General features: G+C 49.7%; 1 protein-coding gene across 2 annotated transcripts; it reads left to right on the top strand.

Annotated features, from left to right (window-relative positions):
- The first annotated feature begins 3411 nt into the window (after positions 1-3411).
- TOP1MT (DNA topoisomerase I mitochondrial) lies at positions 3412-17986 on the top strand. Of its 2 annotated transcripts, none has more exons than XM_040587145.1 (14): positions 3412-3679; positions 4823-4938; positions 7483-7604; positions 8362-8484; positions 9026-9213; positions 9970-10114; positions 10946-11089; positions 11608-11793; positions 12403-12471; positions 13539-13653; positions 14130-14257; positions 14926-15020; positions 15961-16110; positions 16511-17986. In XM_040587145.1, exons 1-14 carry the CDS (start codon positions 3582-3584, stop codon positions 16611-16613), a joined length of 1782 nt encoding a protein of 593 aa, XP_040443079.1. In that variant the 5' UTR covers positions 3412-3581; the 3' UTR covers positions 16614-17986. The 2 variants fall into 2 exon arrangements, with proteins under 2 accessions (XP_040443079.1, XP_040443080.1); XM_040587146.1 differs by having other exon boundaries at positions 9970-10015.
- The last annotated feature ends 681 nt before the right edge of the window (positions 17987-18667 follow it).

Consider the following 18667-nt stretch of genomic DNA (forward strand, 5'->3'; position numbering starts at 1 on the left):
GCAATTGTGTAACATGTTCTAGCTGTGTGGAAAAAGCATTTGGCCCCTCGTTTCTTTGAGAACTTCTTGCCTCCATCCCAAGCAGGCTCGAAGGCTTAGCCCTGTATCACACTGATGTCCCACAGTTTGGTAATTTAGCATCAACGTAAATGAACTTTTAGAAATGGGCCAAAAATCTCACTTTCCATTGCAGAAACCATGTCTGCAGGATGTTTTGGCTAAAAGCAGAAACTGTGGCTCATCTTTCCATGCTCTTACCTGGATGTGCAGGGGAGGCACCACCATCCTCATCGGGAGGAGAAACCTGGCTTCTAAGCTTCTTCCTAGGTAGCAGCTGGCCATGCCGAGGGGTGCCAGAAGGGATAAAGACAGGCGATGGGTCTGACCTGTAGACTGGTACAAGGGCCTGAACTCAGCTCCAAGCTCACCTAGCATGGACTGGAGGAATGTGGCTTTGGTTGCTTTTCACCTGCTTGCTTGGATAAGTTGGGTTTTTGATGGTGGTGCCAATTACAAGCTGGGGATATGATGCTCTGCAGCCTAGTGGGCATCTCACTCAGTTGGGTCGCAGTAATGACCCAGCAGAGACAGACCTAAGTTTCCCTGTGGGCAAGGAGACATCATCACCTCAACCCTTGGACATACAGGCTCAAGCTACAAGATGTAAGGTTGGTTTAGGCTGTGCTTGCTACTCTCTTGTTCATCTCTTGCTTTGGTTTTTTTGGAACGTGAGGAACATGAGCAGCTCAGAGGTTTATGATGTTCCCAACTCCCTGCCTGTCTTGGAGAAGCCTTGTGAGAAAGTATTTTACAGGGGCAGGGTGGTGATTTATAATGCTTGCAAATCCTGCAGAAAGCTCCAAAATTCACCTGACTTCTCTGCTGACCAGGAAAATGCTCCTGGATTCCCCAACTATATTGCTGATGGTGGACATCATGGATCCTGACACTCCTTCTCCTGCAGTGTGTTGCACTGATGAGGCTGTGTCCTTCCTTGGTGTGCCAGTGCTCAGGCTGCCTTCTTGGGAGGGGAGTGGGAGAGCCTGTCCCCCACAGTCGCAGGAGATGTGTCCCATCACAAGGTCTCGTCCTCCTGTGTGTCAGCAATGCTCAGCCTGATGTCATCCCTGTCATCTTCTGTGATGCTGCCAAACCTTGTAAACCTGTCACCTTCTCTGGGCAGAGATGTCTCTGGGGGCATTTCCTTGGGACCTCCCCTGTTTGGTCTGGAGAACCTGTGTTCCTGCTTGTTTGAGCATCCTTATGCCATGAGCTGCAAACTGGTGCCAGTTCCTATGGGGGCCAGTCACTGCTGCTTTGGGATATCTCCACCTGCTGCAGCACCTGTGTTGCTGCTGTGCTTGAAGGGGAAACAAAGGGCTTATTTGGGAGCAACCCCCTAATTCTGCATGTAGGGAGGCTACTGCTCACCAAAGCAGTGAGAAGTGGCTGTGCTTTTGTTGTAGGTTGCAGTGCAAACCCCAGAGAGGAAGTTGTGCAGTGGGAAGAACGACCAAGGCTGGAGTTGAGGTAGGAAACCTGGGGGGACTGTCAACCCCTGGACCCAAACCTGCATGGGGCCCATCCCTTAGCACCTCCTCCATTCACCTGGGCTTTGGGATAAGGTCTCTCCTTTCCCAGTCTCAGCATTTCTTCCCTTATGGCTGCTTCCCACAGGTCCCAAACCCAAGTGATGGTGTTGCTGGTGGGGCTGCATACCCCTCTGGAGAGCCTGGGGTTTTGAAGATGGATGTGGGGCTTGCGGCTATGAGGGAGGGTGAGGAGGAGGAGCTGAACCTCCTTGTCCCACAGCAACAAGGGGATGCCCAAGACCTGAAAAGAAAAAAAGAAAGCGAGAAGAAGCGAGAGCAAAGGAAGCACCAGGGAAGGGAGCTGGGGAGAAAAGGAGGGAGGAGGAAGGATGAGTTTGAGGAAAGTCCCAGGGAGGTGATGGAGGGTGCTGAGGAGTGTGTTGATGGGGGCAGGAATTGGGGAAGGGGACAGCACAGAGTCAAGCAAGGAAGCAGCAGCACCCAGGGATGGGGTGACTGGAGGGAAAAGCAGGAGAAGGGGAAGGTAGAGAAGCGCAAGAAGGTGAAAATGGAGGGGGTGGAGAAGATGGGGAAGAAGAAAGTAAAGAAGGAAAAAATGTTGGAAGAGGAGGAAAAACTGAAGACAGATGAGGAGGAAGGAGAGAAAGGGGTGGGAGATGGAGTGGCAAAGCAAAGTGACGATGGAAAAGGAGTAAAGGAGCAGGAAGAGAAGGTGCATGAGAAAGGGTGGAGAGAGATGCAGAGTGCAAAGATTGGGCAGGAGGTGAAGGAGGAGGAGGCAGCAAGGAAGCAAGATGTGCCAGGGAAAAAGAAAAAGCAGAAAATCAAGGAGAAAAAGCCAGAGGGGGAACTGAAAGAGAAGGGCAACAAGAGCAAAGAGAAAAGTGAAGTGGACACGACCACAGGGAAAACTCGGAAAAGGAAATTTAAGGAAGAAGGAGAAGAAAAGAAAAACAAAAAGGCTAAAAAGAAGGAGAAAGAAGAAAAAAATGCAGAGGCAGAAAAGAAGTGGAAATGGCAAGTGTTCTGCATGCCTTTGGCCTGTGGGCAGGTCTAATGCTAATGCAATTGGGGTTTTAGTTTTATTTCTTAGGATGAAACTGAAAATTGTTTTTTACTACTATTAGCTGCTCAGCTGTATTAAACCTTAAACTCTGCGCTTTTGGCAACAGAAAGGCGGTGGGAGATAATGAGAGGTTCTAAATGCAGAATAGTATTTGAATGATAGTTTTTTGTTCTTATAACAGTATATACAATATGTATTCTTCCTGAAATGACTTTGCCAGTGCCCAGCCAGGGTGGTTCTCATGGCTGGTGGAAGGAGAGAATTTGTATAATGCCTTGTAATCAAACAGCTTCCAAGACAGCGGGACCTATATCGGGGAGTTGTAGAGGGGCTGCATTTTATTTTATTCCCACTTTTTCAGCAGTTTTTGATTGATCCAGGCAAGCTTTCTGGCGCGAGAGCATTGGGAAAGGATGTAATCCTTTTCAAGAGAGCAGTGGCTTTAGCCACTTGATGTCACAATCTCCCAGAGCACCCCATCACTCTGGGGCAGAGAAGGAACATTTGTGTGTGGGGGGATGCTTTGGAGCCTGTTGCAAACCCCAGCTGCAGGGAGCTGCTAGTGTGTTATCCCAGACAGGGATGTCCATTAGTGCTTGGACCTTTGGGACAGCTCCTGTAGAGCACAGAGTGGCATGAAAAATGGGACTATGAAGATCTCTTGTTTGTTTGGGGGGGTGGAGCCGGGTATGGAGGCGAGAGGCTGGTACCGAGCATCAGCTTGTTTTGCAGCAGTTTTGGCCCAAAACAGGGGCAGAACTACATTTCCCATAAGGCTTCACCACTCCGGCATGTGGGGAGTGCCACAACGCGGACCGCTTGGGCACGGTGGTGGCCCCTCCGGGTGATGCCGGAGGCACCGGCACCACCGCAGCCCGGTGGGTAGCAGGGTGCTGGGGCAGGATGCTCGGGGTGACCTGGGCATCCACCAGCCTCCGTGTATCCGTGGGTGGCTCAGGGGCATGTACCGGACTCTCGCCGCCTCGCTGCTGGGCCGCAGGGCCCCTCGCCCCCGGCTGCCCCCCGCTGGGCTCCGGCGGGGCTCGGGGGGCTGCAGCAGGTGAGTGGGCAATGCCGCCAGGGTGGGGGATCGCCTGGCTTTGGGAGGGGAGGTGGAGCCCTTGCGGTGTCCCGCAAAACAGCCCTTGCAGCTGCCTGGCTGAGATGCTGTCAACCACGTCTTCTGTAGCTTAATGGTTATTTCGTTCTTTAGGATCTTTCCTTTTTTTTTCTTTTTTTTTTTTTCCTATGCTTTCTTGGCACGTTGCACCTTTTGACCTGAGCGATTTATTCTACCCTGCTTCCCGTGGGGAGGAGAAAAGTCAGAAATGCTTCCGGGGCGCTGCTGAGCTAGAAACCCAGGCGGTTTTCTTCCCCTTGCTGGGTTTTCCCAGCAATCCTTCTTTCCAGAGGTGCTGGGGTCCAGGGCCGGTGCCAGCCAGGCTGGTGCTGAGCTGCAGGGTGGTGCAGAGCCCTGCCTGTCCCGTGCGCTGCTGTCAGCGATGCTCTTCCAGCGGGCTTCATCCTCTGCCCCTGAGCTGCGTTATCTCTTTAATGCTATTCTTGTAATCTTGAGGGTGGGTTTTTTGACCTTTTTATTTTTTACTTTTTTCTTTAAAAAAAATCTTCACAACTAAAGCATGCGGTGACTTTAAAATCCTGTTTCCTCTGGAGTGGGTAGAGGTGCGTTAAGGTCTTATTTACATTAAAATCATAGGTATAAGTAAGTAGTCATGGACTTTGTGTGTTGCCCATCTCTGGCATGTACACACGAACCTACGCACTTTTTTTGGGGGGTGGTTCCTTAAATAAAGGAGGCAGGGAGGGATGGGGAGGGAAGGGAGGGTATATTTTTAGTTCTTGCAGCCACCTCTGTGCAAACTGAGCAGCCTTTGCGGCTCCACAGTGGGGCCTCTCCCTGTGCCCATGAGTTTGGTTGACTGATCCATCCCTTCACTCCCCCCCTGTGTCCCTCTGTGTCACCACACCGTGTGTCCTCTTCCTCAAGACACCTTTCCCTGAATTGCGTTGTCTTCCTTGTTTGAAAGAATGGGGAAACTGAGGCAGTAGCAGAGGCAACAGGATTTCACTTGGGTTTTGCAGCAACAGACAGTTCTCATAGACAATCTTCCTAGAGCAACCTTGGGAGAAGGTCCCAGACCCTGGGTTGGTTTGATCTCATGGGTCCCTGTGTCTGTCCCAGGTGGGAAGAGGAGAAGAAAGAAGATGGGGTAAAGTGGACTCAGCTGGAGCACAGAGGACCCTACTTCGCCCCTGTCTATGAGCCACTGCCTGATAATGTGCAGTTTTACTATGATGGTATGTCTGCCTTGTGGTAGGACATGAGGCATGTCCTCTGCCTGGCCAAAAAGCTGGTATCTTCTCTTATATGGGGGTGGGGCATGGGCAGTATTGCAGAACACAGAATAAAAGGCCTAAATATCCCACTGGATAAAGCCTGAACCCTGAGTAAAGCTGGAGGGTTTTGCATGTGGTAGGATTTACAGGGTTCTTGGGCAGCTAACGAGCCCCTGATGGATGCAGCATGCTTCATTCATCCCCTCCCATGTGGGGCACCCTTATCAGGGTGAGGACCCCTGTGCAGCTGGTTTTAGGGTGTTGTAATGCAACCATGTGTGGATCTGAGACTTGTGCCGCTCCTGGCTGTGGGATGTGTATTGGTAGGGCTGGACCTGAAGTTTCTCTAGGGGAAGCAATGCATCTTGATGCTGTACCCTGAAGTCCTTGTATACCTCTTGTGAAGATGGACTGGAGATAAAAAAAAAGTCTCATTAAGATGCCTTTTGAGTTTGAGCTTTAAGTCAGCTCATGCATGGTTTCCCCACAAGCTGAGAAAATGTGATTTTTACTTTTGAGAGCTGCAGTTTGCCTGTCCTGTGGTCTCTGTGACTGACACATCACTCACTTGCCCTCTAAGATGTTGCAGGATTTGGCTGGGCTGCTGTGAGCTCTTAGTCACGGCTTCTGATGTTGTCCCCAGAGCCACCATGCCTCTATAGCAACTCAGTGCATCACTGAGGGACTGAAATTGACAGGACAGATCTAGGTCTCTGCTGTCCCCCTTGGTTTCCTACCGTGCCTGCTGGGCTGTCATCTTCTCCCTGTTCTCAGCTTCATCCCTGAGCAACATGTTCTCTGACAGATCAAGGGAAGGAGGCAGTAAGGACCTTGATCAAGGGATGCCAGAGATGGGAGGGCACCACAGTCCCATGGTGTCTTGGTCCTCCTCAGACCCCTCACTTGGGCTTCCTATACCTTGTGGGTTTGGAGTTTTTTTTACAGTAGAAAAAAAGGCCGATTTTGGGAAATGAGGTGTCTGGCAACGCTGTCACCAGAGGGCACTGCTGGGACATCGGTGGGGCTGTCAAACTTTTTTTTGGCTCTGAGAAGTCCTGGCAGCAGCATGTAGTCCTGCATAGGGTTTGTATCTTCTCTGTGGCCTCTCGGCTGTTGGAGATCCATCTATGTGTTATGTGCACCTAGGCTGGTGGTTTTGGCCTGGGATCTTGGGTGACATTGGCAGGTTTGCTAAAAGGTGTCACCATCCCCTGGATGAAAAAGTGATTGCAGACAGGCAGGAAGGGACAATGTCTGAGCTAGTGTATGTAGGTTGTCATGAGGCTTCTATAAGACCATGGTGACCCACCATACCCTGCAGTTCAGGAACACCAGAACTCAGTGTCTAATGCAAGTAGGATTGAACAGTCCCCTGGAGCTCTGCAGGGTACTTTTCCTGCAGCTTGCCTAGAAAAGCTATTTCAAAGCATTGGTTTCCTGGGAAAAGCCAAGATGTTCCTTGGATTCACTAGACTTCATTGCTCTAGCCAGAGAACTCAGGGGAGGATGGTGGCTTTCCAAGAAATTATCAAGATCCACTGGAAAACCATGAGGATCCAGAGGAGGGCTATAAAGATGAAGAGGGGGCTGGAGCATCTCCCTTCTGAGGGAAGCCTGAGAGAGCTGGCCCTGTTCAGCATGGAGAGGAGAAGGCTGAGAGGGGAGCTTATCAATGCATGCAAATATCTTAAGGTAGAATGTCAGGAGGATGGGGCCAGGCTCTTTTCAGTGGTGCCCAGTGACAGGACAAGGGGTGACAGGCACAAACTGCAACGTGGGAAGTTCCATCTGAAGGTGAGAAGAAACTTTTTTACTTTGAGGTTGATGGAGCACTGGGACGGGCTGCCCAGAGAGGCTGTGGAGTCTGCTTCTCTGGAGTTATTCAAAACCTGCCTGGATGTGACTCTGCAACCTGCTTTAGCAGGGGGCTGGACTGGATGATCTCCAGAGATCCCTTCCAACCCCAACCATTCTGTGAGAGGCTCTTGCATCTGTAACTGTTGCACAAGTCTCAGCTTTGAGCTTCCCACAATTGCTCCATCCGTGTGGGGAAGTATTGAGACAAAACTTCTCCAAGTGGGGTCCTGGCTATTCAGCATGGTCCTGGAAGTGATCGTGGTCAGAGAGCAAACTTGTTCTGTGTTGTGCTGGGGAGCCATTAGTTTGGGGCTCATCATCGCTTGGTGGCTGCTGAAAGCCCTGTGGCTCAGTGACCTTAAAACAAATCAGGATTTCCACTCTTGTGGAAAAGGAAATGGAGTGTGTGATTGCAGATGGGCTGCAGCAGCATCCCGCTGTGCCAGGTGCTCTGGGTATTGATCCCCTGGTAATGCTGTGTCGGGGGTGGGGGTGGGGAGGGGCATTGCTGAAGTCGTGCCAGTGTCTTCTCACCTCTTGTCCCTGTTTTGGCACCGTGGTGAGCCTGAGGATTCACTGAACGCCTGCCTGGGGAAGAGGGGTTGGGCTGTCCCTGTAACTGATGTTAAAGGTACTCTCCCTTCCTAGGCAAGCCCCTGAAGCTGAGCCTGGCCACGGAGGAAATTGCCACATTCTATGCCAAAATGCTCGATCATGAATACACAACCAAGGAGGTCTTCCAGAACAACTTCTTCAATGACTGGAGGAAGGTACCTTCCCCGTGAGGGCTTCCTTGCTGTCCATCCTCTGCGTTAAACACTTAGCATTAAACCCAGGCAGACACTAGGTGGTGGTATGGGATGGAGGGGATGAGGGTTTTCATGGCTTAGTTCTTTATAATCGTATCATATTGTCTATAACCTGGTAATTATTTATTTCCTTGCTTCTTGTGGGTTGGACTGAGGCTTGTTGTCTGCAGCATCCTAGAGGCCGCCACACTGGCAATTGTGCTCCCTCGTGAGTTTTAGTGATGCCACCTAAGAAAGCATCACTAGGTGCTGGGTCTTGCAAACATCTTCAAAAATGGTTTGGGGCATATGTCCCTCTAAAGGATTAACCTAGTGGTCCCACAGCACTGCATCTTGGTCCCCAAATAAAAGCGAGACCTGTACTAGGGCAAGTTTGTGCTGCTTCTGCAGGCTGCCTGCGGTCATGCTTGGGGACTGCTTGTTTCCACAGCAGAAGTTAGAGGTTGTTGCACCCCGGAGCTGGTTGGGTTTTGCTTCTCTGTGGGTGCAGGCTGAGGTGTCCAGAGGCAGCCTGGCCTCCTGCCATGGCAGCTTTGTCTGCCCTTGGGTGGATGCGGCTAGGGTAGTTGTAGCTGGGGTGGCTGCTTCCTTCTGGTTTTCCTGAAGAACTGGCAAGTGGGTGTCTGACTTTCCTTCACAGGAAAGGAAAGATAGGCAGCAGCTCTGTGTGAAGTCAGTTTTGTGTCTTGGCTTTACCTGGTCCCTCTGTCTTGCTCAGGAGATGACCTCAGAGGAGCAAGAGATAATCAAAGACCTGGACAAATGTGACTTCACGAAGATCCACAAGTATTTTGTGGACAAAAATGAGGCGCGGAAAGCACTCTCCAAAGAGGAGAAGCAGGTGAGGCCTGTTTCCTATATCATGCAGTCCCAGATATCATGTTTTGGGACCAGCTCAGAGTATTTTGGCTCCTACTTGTTTCCTTTCTGGTGTTATGCCCTCCTGACTCGGGACCTCTTTGGCCTTTGAACCAGCTCTGTCCCTGTGACCATCACACGCCTATTCATTAAGTTTGTCTGCAGATGCTGCATGTTTCCTGGCTTTGCAGGGTCCAGTCATCCTTGAGGACCATGGTTTGGGGTCCTGCCCTGTCCAGAGGATGGTGGACCTTGCTTAAGGGGCTGGTGGCACATGCTTGTTCACCAGCATGTGCTGGGACAGCATCACTGAGGATTTAAAAAGTGGGTGGAGATGAGCCACTTGTTGGGAATGGACTTGGGCTCATGCTCACTTCTTCCTCCAATCCTTTGAGCTCTGCCTTTCCAGCCTTCCTTTCTCGGTGAAAAGGAGGGTAGTGAAAAGGAGGGTAGTGATAAGCAGGCATGAGTCTGGAATTTCTGTTTCACCCTATGGGATGATGGTGGCATGGTGCTCTTTTCAGAAACTGAAAGAGGAGGCAGATAAGATCCAGGAGGAGTATGGGTACTGCATCCTTGATGGTCACCGGGAGAAGATAGGCAACTTCAAAACTGAACCACCGGGCCTTTTCCGTGGCCGTGGTGACCACCCCAAGATGGGCATGCTGAAGAAGAGGATCATGCCAGAAGATGTTATCATCAACTGCAGCAAGTGAGTTGCCATGGGAAGAGCTGAACTTGTGGATCTGCTTTTGGGACTGGGGTAAACAGCACATCTCTGCTCAGAACTGCTGTGTGCTTTTGCTATCTCCTGCAATCACAGCTTTGCACACCCTGAGGCTTAAACTCACTGGAGCCCTTCTATTGCCTCCTGGTCACCTCCAGATATCTGCTTTGCAGTTAGGTCTGACTTTTAGTTTCTCTGTGGATGTACCAGGAAGCCAGGATAGGCAGGAAGCTGGTCAGCAGCTCCCATCTCTCACTGGTGCCCACACTGTTCGCCTGACATCAAATACAAACACTGCAATGCTCCTGTCGTCTCTCTGGAGAAGGGACAACTCTGTCCTCCTGTGCTCCTCTTCCCAGTGAGCCATTCTTCCTCATTTTATGGGTCCCTTGTACTGGTTGGAAGCATCAGGATGCTCACTGGAGGGAGGAAAGGCAGTGATTGGGTTAAGTTAGAGGGCAAACACTCTTAAATGAGTTGGATTGATCTGAAAACCATCCGTACAAAGACTTTGTGGTCTTGATGGAAAACACTCCCCACCAACCCAGCAAGTTCCTATGTTGCCCCCAGCATCCAAATGTTAGAATTGATTACGTTGTGGAGTGATTTTGGGTGGGCTGTATGTTTTCTATAAGTGATGCCACAATGTGTTGACAGTCCTTGGCTCACTGAAGAAGCAGTTGAGCTGACGGCCTGTTTCTCCTTCATGGTCTGTGGGCTGTAACCCTGCTCTGCCCTCAGGGACTCAAAGATCCCCAAGCCACCGGAAGGGCACAAGTGGAAAGAGGTACGCTTTGACAACACAGTTACCTGGCTGGCCTCGTGGACGGAGAACATCCAGAACTGCTTGAAGTACATCATGCTGAACCCCAGCTCCAAGCTGAAGGTTGGAGTGGTGCTGCTGTTCAGGCAGAGCTGTTGCCTTTTGAGCCGCTGGCTTTTTGCCAGGTGGAAAGATCAGGGGAAAGCAGAGATGTGGCATGTCAATGAAAATGTACTCGCTGCCAAAAAGAAAAAAAAAAAGCATGTAAACTAAATTGGTGTGCCAGTTCATAAGATTGTTAAGCATCGAGCCTGTTCTAGGGGTGGATTGCTACTGGCAGAGCCATCCCTGTGCTGCTCATGTGTGTCCAAGGTTGTTGAAAGCCAGGCAGGGGCTGAGAGGGTCCACAGGGATCAGAGTCTATAAGGTTGAATTAATTTATGCCAGTAAATGGAGGGTAGGGGTAGGTGGGATCACCATCTATAGCGCCTTGGGAAGGAGGGGGTGAACACTGTGGGGAGGGAGAGGTGGCTTAAAGCTATTTCCAGTCCTCAAAGTAAATATGGACACTGCATACAAGTTGGGCACAACTGAGCAAGTGGATTGCATCATCCCATAGGTGGTGTCCCAGCAGCAGTGGCCATGGCCACACAGTGCTTGACCGCTTGGCCCCCCATTTGCTGTGTGCTGGCTGCTAGCAGGTGGAGGATACCTCCAGACTACAAGCAGCTCAGACTTGGCCAGGATTCCAGGTCTAGCACTGCCAGCAGAGGGCATGGAAACACTAGATGAGCTCTTTCTCCTCTGATTTTTCCACTTCATGGACACTTCTCAAGAAAACAATGGGGTCTGAGCAGTATTTAGGTGCTGGAGGTGTTCCCAGAACAGGGTTTAACTGGTAGGGTGGAAGGAAGATGGGGCAATGGGTGAAAACATCTGTGCCCCTCTTTCCAGGGGGAGAAGGACTGGCAGAAATATGAGATAGCTCGGCGCCTAAAGGATGTTGTCCACAAAATCCGTGCTCAGTACCAAGCTGATTGGAAGTCCAAGGAGATGAAGAAGCGACAAAGAGCAGTGGCCCTCTACTTCATTGATAAGGTATCTGCAGTCTCAGCCTGGCCCCCGGGTCTCCCATCCATGGAGGTTGTGGTTTAGCTTAGCTGGTCCACCTGATGCTGGTGTGGATGGGTGTTTGCTGGTTGTGGTAGCCAGGGTTGCTGCACGAGAGGGATCTGGCAGTGATTGTGAAGGATGGTGACTTCTACTATCTGCTGATGCTTGTGTGAGGATGCAGTTGTGTAGCAGTGCAGGAGCTGTGCTGTCCTTCCTGGACTTTAACAGCACGTGTGTGTCTGTGTGATGGCAAAGACCCCACTGGAGAGCTGGGTGACTTTATTCTGGAGGGATATTTTAGGGTTCTTAAAGCAGTGAAACAATCTGCTGGAAGCAGTCACTGGTTTCCACCATGGTCCCAGCAACTCTTCAGTGAGGCACTGTCCTGGGAAAGTTTTCTCTCTACTTTATATCTACTTTATCTCTACATATCTACTTTAATATAATCTTGGAAAGGGGGAACTGAAGTGGGCTGGGATGGATGACTCGCTGTCTCCTTCCAGCTGGCCCTGCGAGCCGGCAATGAGAAGGAGGAAGGGGAGACCGCAGACACGGTTGGCTGCTGCTCCCTGCGCGTGGAGCACATCAAACTGCACCCCAATCTGGATGGGCAGGAGTATGTGGTAGAATTTGACTTCCTTGGGAAAGACTCAATCCGTTACTACAACAAAGTGTCGGTGGAGAAGCTGGTGAGTGGGGCAGAAATGGAGGCAGCGGCCAGCATGGCAGTATGGTGCAGGGTTAGCTGGTTGCCTTGGTTCACTTGGTGGTCATCAGTCCCAGATGTGCATCTGAAACCTGCTGCAAAGATGCCTCTGTGCTTTATCGCCACAGTTGGCAGCATGTGCATGAGATGCAATAGTGCTGGGTGGCAACTGACCCTGTCCTGGAGAAGAGGGGGGAAATTTTGGGGTAGGGCTTTCAAGGTTGTTTTAGCCTATGAACCAGAAGAGAAGTTGTGCCTCCTGGTGGAGCATCTTCCATTGACTGGTGGGCATCGGGCCTTGAACTGTTTTCATTGATACTTTATTTTTCACTTTGCCTGTGGGATCGATGGCGTTAATGGTGTCTGTGGGGAAAATGGAGTGCCTGGGGTAATAGCAGAGATGGGAGAAAACAGCCTGTGGCACTAGTGGCTTTGAGGTCCCAGTGCCAGCCCTTGAAGTTGAGAAGGCTGGTGGTGTGGTAGGATGTGTACTACACAAGTCTGAATCAGAGTCCATCTGGATGATGAGGGAGATGTCTAGGAGCAATTTGCTCCACGTCCCTGACCAGGGCCATCCTTTTCTCTTCTTTAGGTGTTCAAGAACCTGCAGCTGTTCACAAAGAACAAGGACCCGGAAGATGACCTCTTCGATAGGCTCAATGTGCGTTGTCACCTCTAAGCTTTTGAAACTGCACTGATAGCCCAGAGGGAGTAGAAGCAAACCCGTGACACCCCTGTCCAACCTGCAGGCTCCTAGGCTGTGGTGCTGCATCATTGTCATCCCTTACTCTGGTTCTGGCTCTCTCCCCTCCAGAGACACGACTGTAACTGTTTGAGCACCCTGCTGGGATGCTGTGGTACTTTTTCGCATCCTCTTTCTGCACTAGTAGCATCTCTGCTTTGCTGAACACAGGCTTCATTGCCTGCCTGCACTCATCAGTAACCTGTGTCCCTGCTAAGGAGATGTCTTTTTGTTCCTTCCATCCTCTAACTTATCTGCTTAGGCCTTTTTCTTGTAGCCTGGGAAGGCCTGCCCACACACGTGTTGCTTGAGGCATTGCTGGAGGTGTCAAACCTCAGCTGTTTGATGCTTTTCCACCTTGCCCGGGCTTGGCGGAAGTGTGAGATGCTGCTGGAGAGATGTGCTGCAGCCTTCCCTCCCAAGATACTCCCCTAGAAAAACCTCCCCCCTCTTGGTATAGGATATGGGGTGCTGCCACCCATGATCCCCCTCTGCCTGCATCCCCTATAACCCACTTGCCCATCTTTCCTCTGAAGAGGCTGCTTCTTTCTGGTTATATAGGATTTTTCTGGTATAGTCTTTCTTGGTACAAGTAAGGCTTCCTCCAAACCCCAGTTTATTCTTCTTAGCATCTTTTGTTTCCAGTCCATCTGCAGTCCCATGTGCTCTGTAGAAGAGAGATATCAGATGTGATATATGTAAGATGTGATACTGGATGTAAGATGTGTCCTCTTGGACACAGATGGGCAGAAATTTTTGACTTTGAGAGAAATTCGTTGTGGGTTTGAGTAGAGTTTGTGCCAGTTTTTGATAGATGAGGGCCTGACATAACAGGCAGATCTGCAAACTACAGATTATATTTTTAATGCCTAACGTGGTCGTTTAGACAGGAAAAGGTCTGAGAAACCAGTGCTTTATTGTCCTGACTTCTGCTTGTTGTCTTCCTTCCTTTTTCCCCACACTTTATTGTACTTTCTTTCCTTCAGACATCCATCTTGAACAGACATCTGCAGAGTCTGATGGATGGTTTGAGTGCCAAAGTGTTCAGAACCTACAATGCCTCCATTACCCTGCAGGAACAGCTCAAGGCCCTCACTAACTGTGAGTTACTGACAGTGTTTGTGGTATTACCAGCCACATAATGTGGCCAGTGGGCTCAGCAATGTCTGTCCATTGCCTTGGGGTCCCTAGAACTGCCTACCCCTCCTTGGCTGGTGATGCACACAATGTTGTAGTGTGGCATGTAACTTATGGGGGCATGCAGCAGGTTGGGAACCATGTTAAGTGAGAAATAGTTACCCACTAGTGATAGCCTGACTATTTAATAGCCAAGATGGGAGTATTTTTTCCTCTTCTTCCTTCCTTGCACTGCTGGTTGGTTGCGTTATTTTTTGCCTGCCTTGGATATATGGGTGATGAGGCACAGTATCAGCGATGCTCAAGTGTCCTTCACCAATTGCCACAACCAGTATTGCTCTCTCCTGAGAAAGGATGGAGAACAGCTTGCTGCTGCTCTGGCCTGTTTCCTGTCTTCCTCTGCTCCCAGAAAGGAGACATGGTGATGCTTCTATTTCCAGCTGAGGACAATGTTGCAGGAAAGCTCCTTTCCTACAACCGAGCTAACCGAGCTGTGGCCATCCTGTGCAACCATCAGAGGTCTACACCCAAAACCTTTGAGAAGTCGATGCAAAAACTCCAGACCAAGGTGAGGCAGACCAAACTGAGAGCTCCTGGACCTGATCTGTTGTTGAGGGGGGAGACAAGGAGAGGGAGGGTAAATAACCTGATGCCTAAGGAGATCATAGTGGTAGCGTGGCAGGGAGTGAACCAGGAATAGTGGCTTTCTTAATCAGTGCAGAGACATCAGCAACCTAGGAGTAGAGAGGAAAGTTCAAATGCTGGATGAAGCACATGGCACAGTTTAGGATGTTTTTTCATCACTTGGTGCCTTTTGTGATGGCACAGCTTTGACACAGTTGTTTCAGGACTAGGGAAACTGGTTTTCCTGTCTGGCTGTTTGCAGGAGGACCAGCTGAAAACTTCATGGGTCTGCTATGGAGATACCTTGAACTACCACTTCTAATTTTTCTCACCTTACTGGTGAGCTTGGGATTTTGCAGAGGGCTCCAGCGCTGCCACAAGCCAGTCGGTTCTCAGGCAGTTGCCCAAGATGAACAGATAAGAGCTGAGTTTCTGGCATCCATGCTGTGAGGTTCTTTTGCAAGATGCTGAGGAATGCTTGAGCTCCAGCAGGTGATACAGGGGCAAGCTGTTGGGGTTGGAAAGAAGTTAAGGAGTGGTGTGGCAAAGGGAGATAGCTGAAACCTCCAGGGAGGATGGGAGCATGGGCTGATTTCGTATTTACCTTCACAGATTGATGCCAAGAAGCAACAGGTGGAAGAAGCCCAGCAAGAGCTGAAAAAAGCTGAAGATGAGTTCAAAGACACAAAAGATGCCAAAGCAGAAGTGTAAGTGACAATCCCTTACAATCCTCTTTTGCAGAGGGTCTCCATATGGGAATGGTGTGGTCCAACGCTGTGCAGTACATCAGAACAGAAATGTGTGTGTTGGGTTTTGGATGCCTCTTGTTCTATGGCAGCCTGGCAGATGGGTGGAGGTCTTGTGGATGGTTCCTTGCAATGGTAGGAATGCAAAGAGTTCCTTCAGGGGCATTTCTTTGTGTTTAGGGTACACCTCAGTGAATACTGAGATTTCAACCCAAGCTGCTGGCTTGGAGTTATCCTACAAAATGCCATGGTGCAAAGTATGCCTAGCTTGAGGTTGGAGCTGGGGATGTGAGACTGGCCTTGATGCATGGTTTTCTTGGGGGACACTTGAGTAGTGGGTTGTGACCTATCTGATCTCTGCAGTAGTCATTGCATGCGGTCTATCCCAAATCTGCTCCCTTGGCCCAGAGTCCAAAGGTGACTTGTTGCCCAGAGATGGGAGAGGGGTGGAGGAGAGCAGTGAGGCTTGTATTTTATGCTTTACTCTAGGGTTTCTTGTTTTCTGCTTCTCTGTGTTGGTGAGATGCAAAGCAGGTTGCTGGGGATGGTCCTTGCTCATGGAGCCAGGATCTGTGGGAGATGGTGTTTGCTGGATGCTGGGTTCCGTGCTTGCCTGACCTTGGTGGTAGTAACATTTTTGTAAAAGTGTCTTATCAGGTCAAAGTACTTCAGAAATAGGTTGGTGCTGAGTGGCATCTTTGACTGCCATTCTGGAGTATTTCTAGTCTCGGGTCTTACAGGACTTAAAGCGAGGGTAGAGACTACTCTGATCTAAGTTCAAGCTCATTGGCTCCTCGTCATACTCCTAGGCAACAGCAGACGAGAACTGCTCTGTGTCTTACCTCTGCTGCTGCTTTTCTCCTTGAACATGCTGTCTGTGATGTTCTTCCTCTGCCCTCAGCAATGTGGAGAAGAAAAAGAAACTGTTGAAACGGCTGGAAGAGCAGCTGGCAAAGTTGAATGTCCAGGCAACAGATAAGGAGGAGAACAAGCAGATAGCTCTGGGCACGTCCAAACTGAACTACCTGGACCCCAGGATTAGCATAGCTTGGTAAGTTTGGGGCATGCTATGGGGCAGCTGTTCCTTTAGAGACATGCCAGTCACCTAGCCCTGCCTGGGGAGGGGGATAAACATATGCCTTAGCCTGTGGGGGAATGGAATAAACTTTGCTTCTGCCCAGAGGAACATGCCCACGCCCTGGAGATGTTGGGGAGGCCAGCAAAATCCAAAGATAAGGTTTCCCTTCCTGAAAATAACTGTTTGCAAGGTGTTCCTTCTGGATTTAGGGCAAGAAAGAGTCACTTTGCATGTCTTTCTCAGCAGTGGTACAAAGTTGATTTATTAAGCACCTTGGGGCTAAGGGGGTTGCATGGATGGAAGAGGACTGCTGTGGTGGGAGCAGAGCAGGACAGGGTAGCACATACCCACTGCTATCCTGTGGTCTGTACAGGTGCAAGAAGTTTGGTGTGCCCATCGAGAAGATCTACAACAAGACTCAAAGGGAGAAGTTTGCCTGGGCAATCGACATGGCTGATGAGGACTTTGAATTCTGAGACAGTGCCTTTAATGTTACATCATTTTTGTTTGGTGCTGTTGTGAAATGTTTTGTGGTTTTTGGTTTGTTTTTTTTTTCTTTACATCCTGCTGCAGTTGTTGCAGGGATGGGGCTGGGGGCTATCTAATGAAAGAGTTTGATATGGGTGTTTTGTGCCTTTTTTTGTATACAAAAGAACACCCAGTTTCTAGTTGAAACAGGTATTGCTGACTTGTGACACTCATCCTGACTGCAGTGACTTTGGTGTGAACTTTTAATTCCTCTTCGGAGTTGCCAGGTGCTTTGGATCTTTTCTTTCTTCTGGAGTCTGGGAAGAAGATTGAATGAGAGCCTTAATTGTGCTGATAAACAAGATTAGATCTAATCCTATTGCCTTGGTGTAGCGAGCTGTGCTGCCCTTTTTAGACTGTCTGAATTGGCTTGATGGGGAAACACAAGGCAATGACAGCACTGAAATGGGCAGCTGCACTGTAAGACCTGGGCTTGAGTCAAGGATGCACTGGGAGGAAGGGAAAAATCTCAGGGTTTTACATGTCAGGATATATTGTGCCCTTTTACCTCCAAGAGAAGAGAAAATTATGCAATTACACAAATGTAATCAAAATGGGAAAACGTTGTGGGAGGGAGTGAATGGCATGGCAGGAGAAGGTGGGGAGAGGAAGATGCTAGATTAAAGAGCAGGCTGAGGGATGAAATTTACTTTGGCATGAGCAAAGTGTACTTTAATCACCCCTGTGTGGGTTAAATCTTGGTCTGGGAGAGGACATCTCATGTGGGGCCATACTATTATACTTTCCCCTACTTGCTTCAGTTGGCTCTGGCTCAGCTCACTGTATCAGTAACAGAAACTAAACTGTCCAGCCACCGGTTTTAGCAATGGGAGAGGGTGATGGTGCCTGTGGGGCTGGACCAGGCTCTGGTGAGATGTGAATGCGCTGAGGCGTGGTACCAGTCTTACTGGAGCTGTGCCTATTTTGGGATGACAGCTTTGTCATCAGGCTGTAGCCTCCCCAGTCTGCTCCTGCTGGGCATGGAGCAGGCAGGGACCGACAGCATAAACTGCTGGTGCTTGCTGCCTAATTGGCTGCTTGGGGGGGTGGTGGGGGGTGGTGGAGTGATATCAGGGTATCAGCATGTACCTGGCAACAGTGAGCCTGCCTGCCGGTGAATCTCAGGTGTGAGTGAGCTGTTGCATTGGCAATAAATCCTTCTGGCTTCTCAGGGCTGATGTTCAGGTTGCTATAGTCCAAAGCTCTTCGTGCTTCCCATGTGTTCATTTACAGCCACTTGTTCCTGTGTGTAAATGATTACTATTTTGGTTGGAAGTCAGGTGCTTGAAATGAATTTCATTAAAACTGGAAGTGTTGTTTTTTTCTAAGTATTGGTGACTGCAAGCTTTTTGTAGCTCATCCAAGATGAGCTTCTGCTGTGAGCTGATGTGCAGAGCTCTGAGCCAGGGCTCAGTCTCTGTAATGGGGTCTCTGTATGCTCCGTTGTCTGCAGGGGATTAAGCTTGATAGGAAATTCTTTGTCTTAAAGCAAAGAGCCTGCCTGCAGATCTCAAAACCTGTGTGTGCTTTGTCCCAAAGGGCCCGCATGCAAAACTGAGCCGTGGAAATTGAATTGCTGCGTGATAATAGAGTTGTGACAAATGTAAAAAGAAAACGCATGGGTGAAGCCAAAGCTGGTTTAACTCACATCTGCACTGGGGTGTGCTCCACCACTTGGCTGCAACATGACAGCTTGTGAGACTAACTGGACCCTCTCCAAGCCCCAAGAGCTCACGTTGGTTTTAATGAGGTAACTGACTCCTAAAAGAGGGATCTAAATCAATGTGAATGATGGCAAGACTTAATTTTCTGGCAAAGTTAGACTAGTTATCAGCTGGGCAAGCAACAGGCAGGAGCTGCCAAGTGTGCCTTGACCCCTGTGTTGGATTTGTACCTCTGGAACAGAGGCAACCAGTTTGGTCTCAATGGATGGAGATGTTTTTCTGCCCATCCTGCCAAAAATTTTCAGGCATTCAAAATGGGTTAAAGGGAATGTTCACCC

Source organism: Falco naumanni, chromosome 3 (genome assembly GCF_017639655.2).
Source record: "Falco naumanni isolate bFalNau1 chromosome 3, bFalNau1.pat, whole genome shotgun sequence".
Taxonomy (NCBI): Eukaryota; Metazoa; Chordata; class Aves; order Falconiformes; family Falconidae; genus Falco; species Falco naumanni.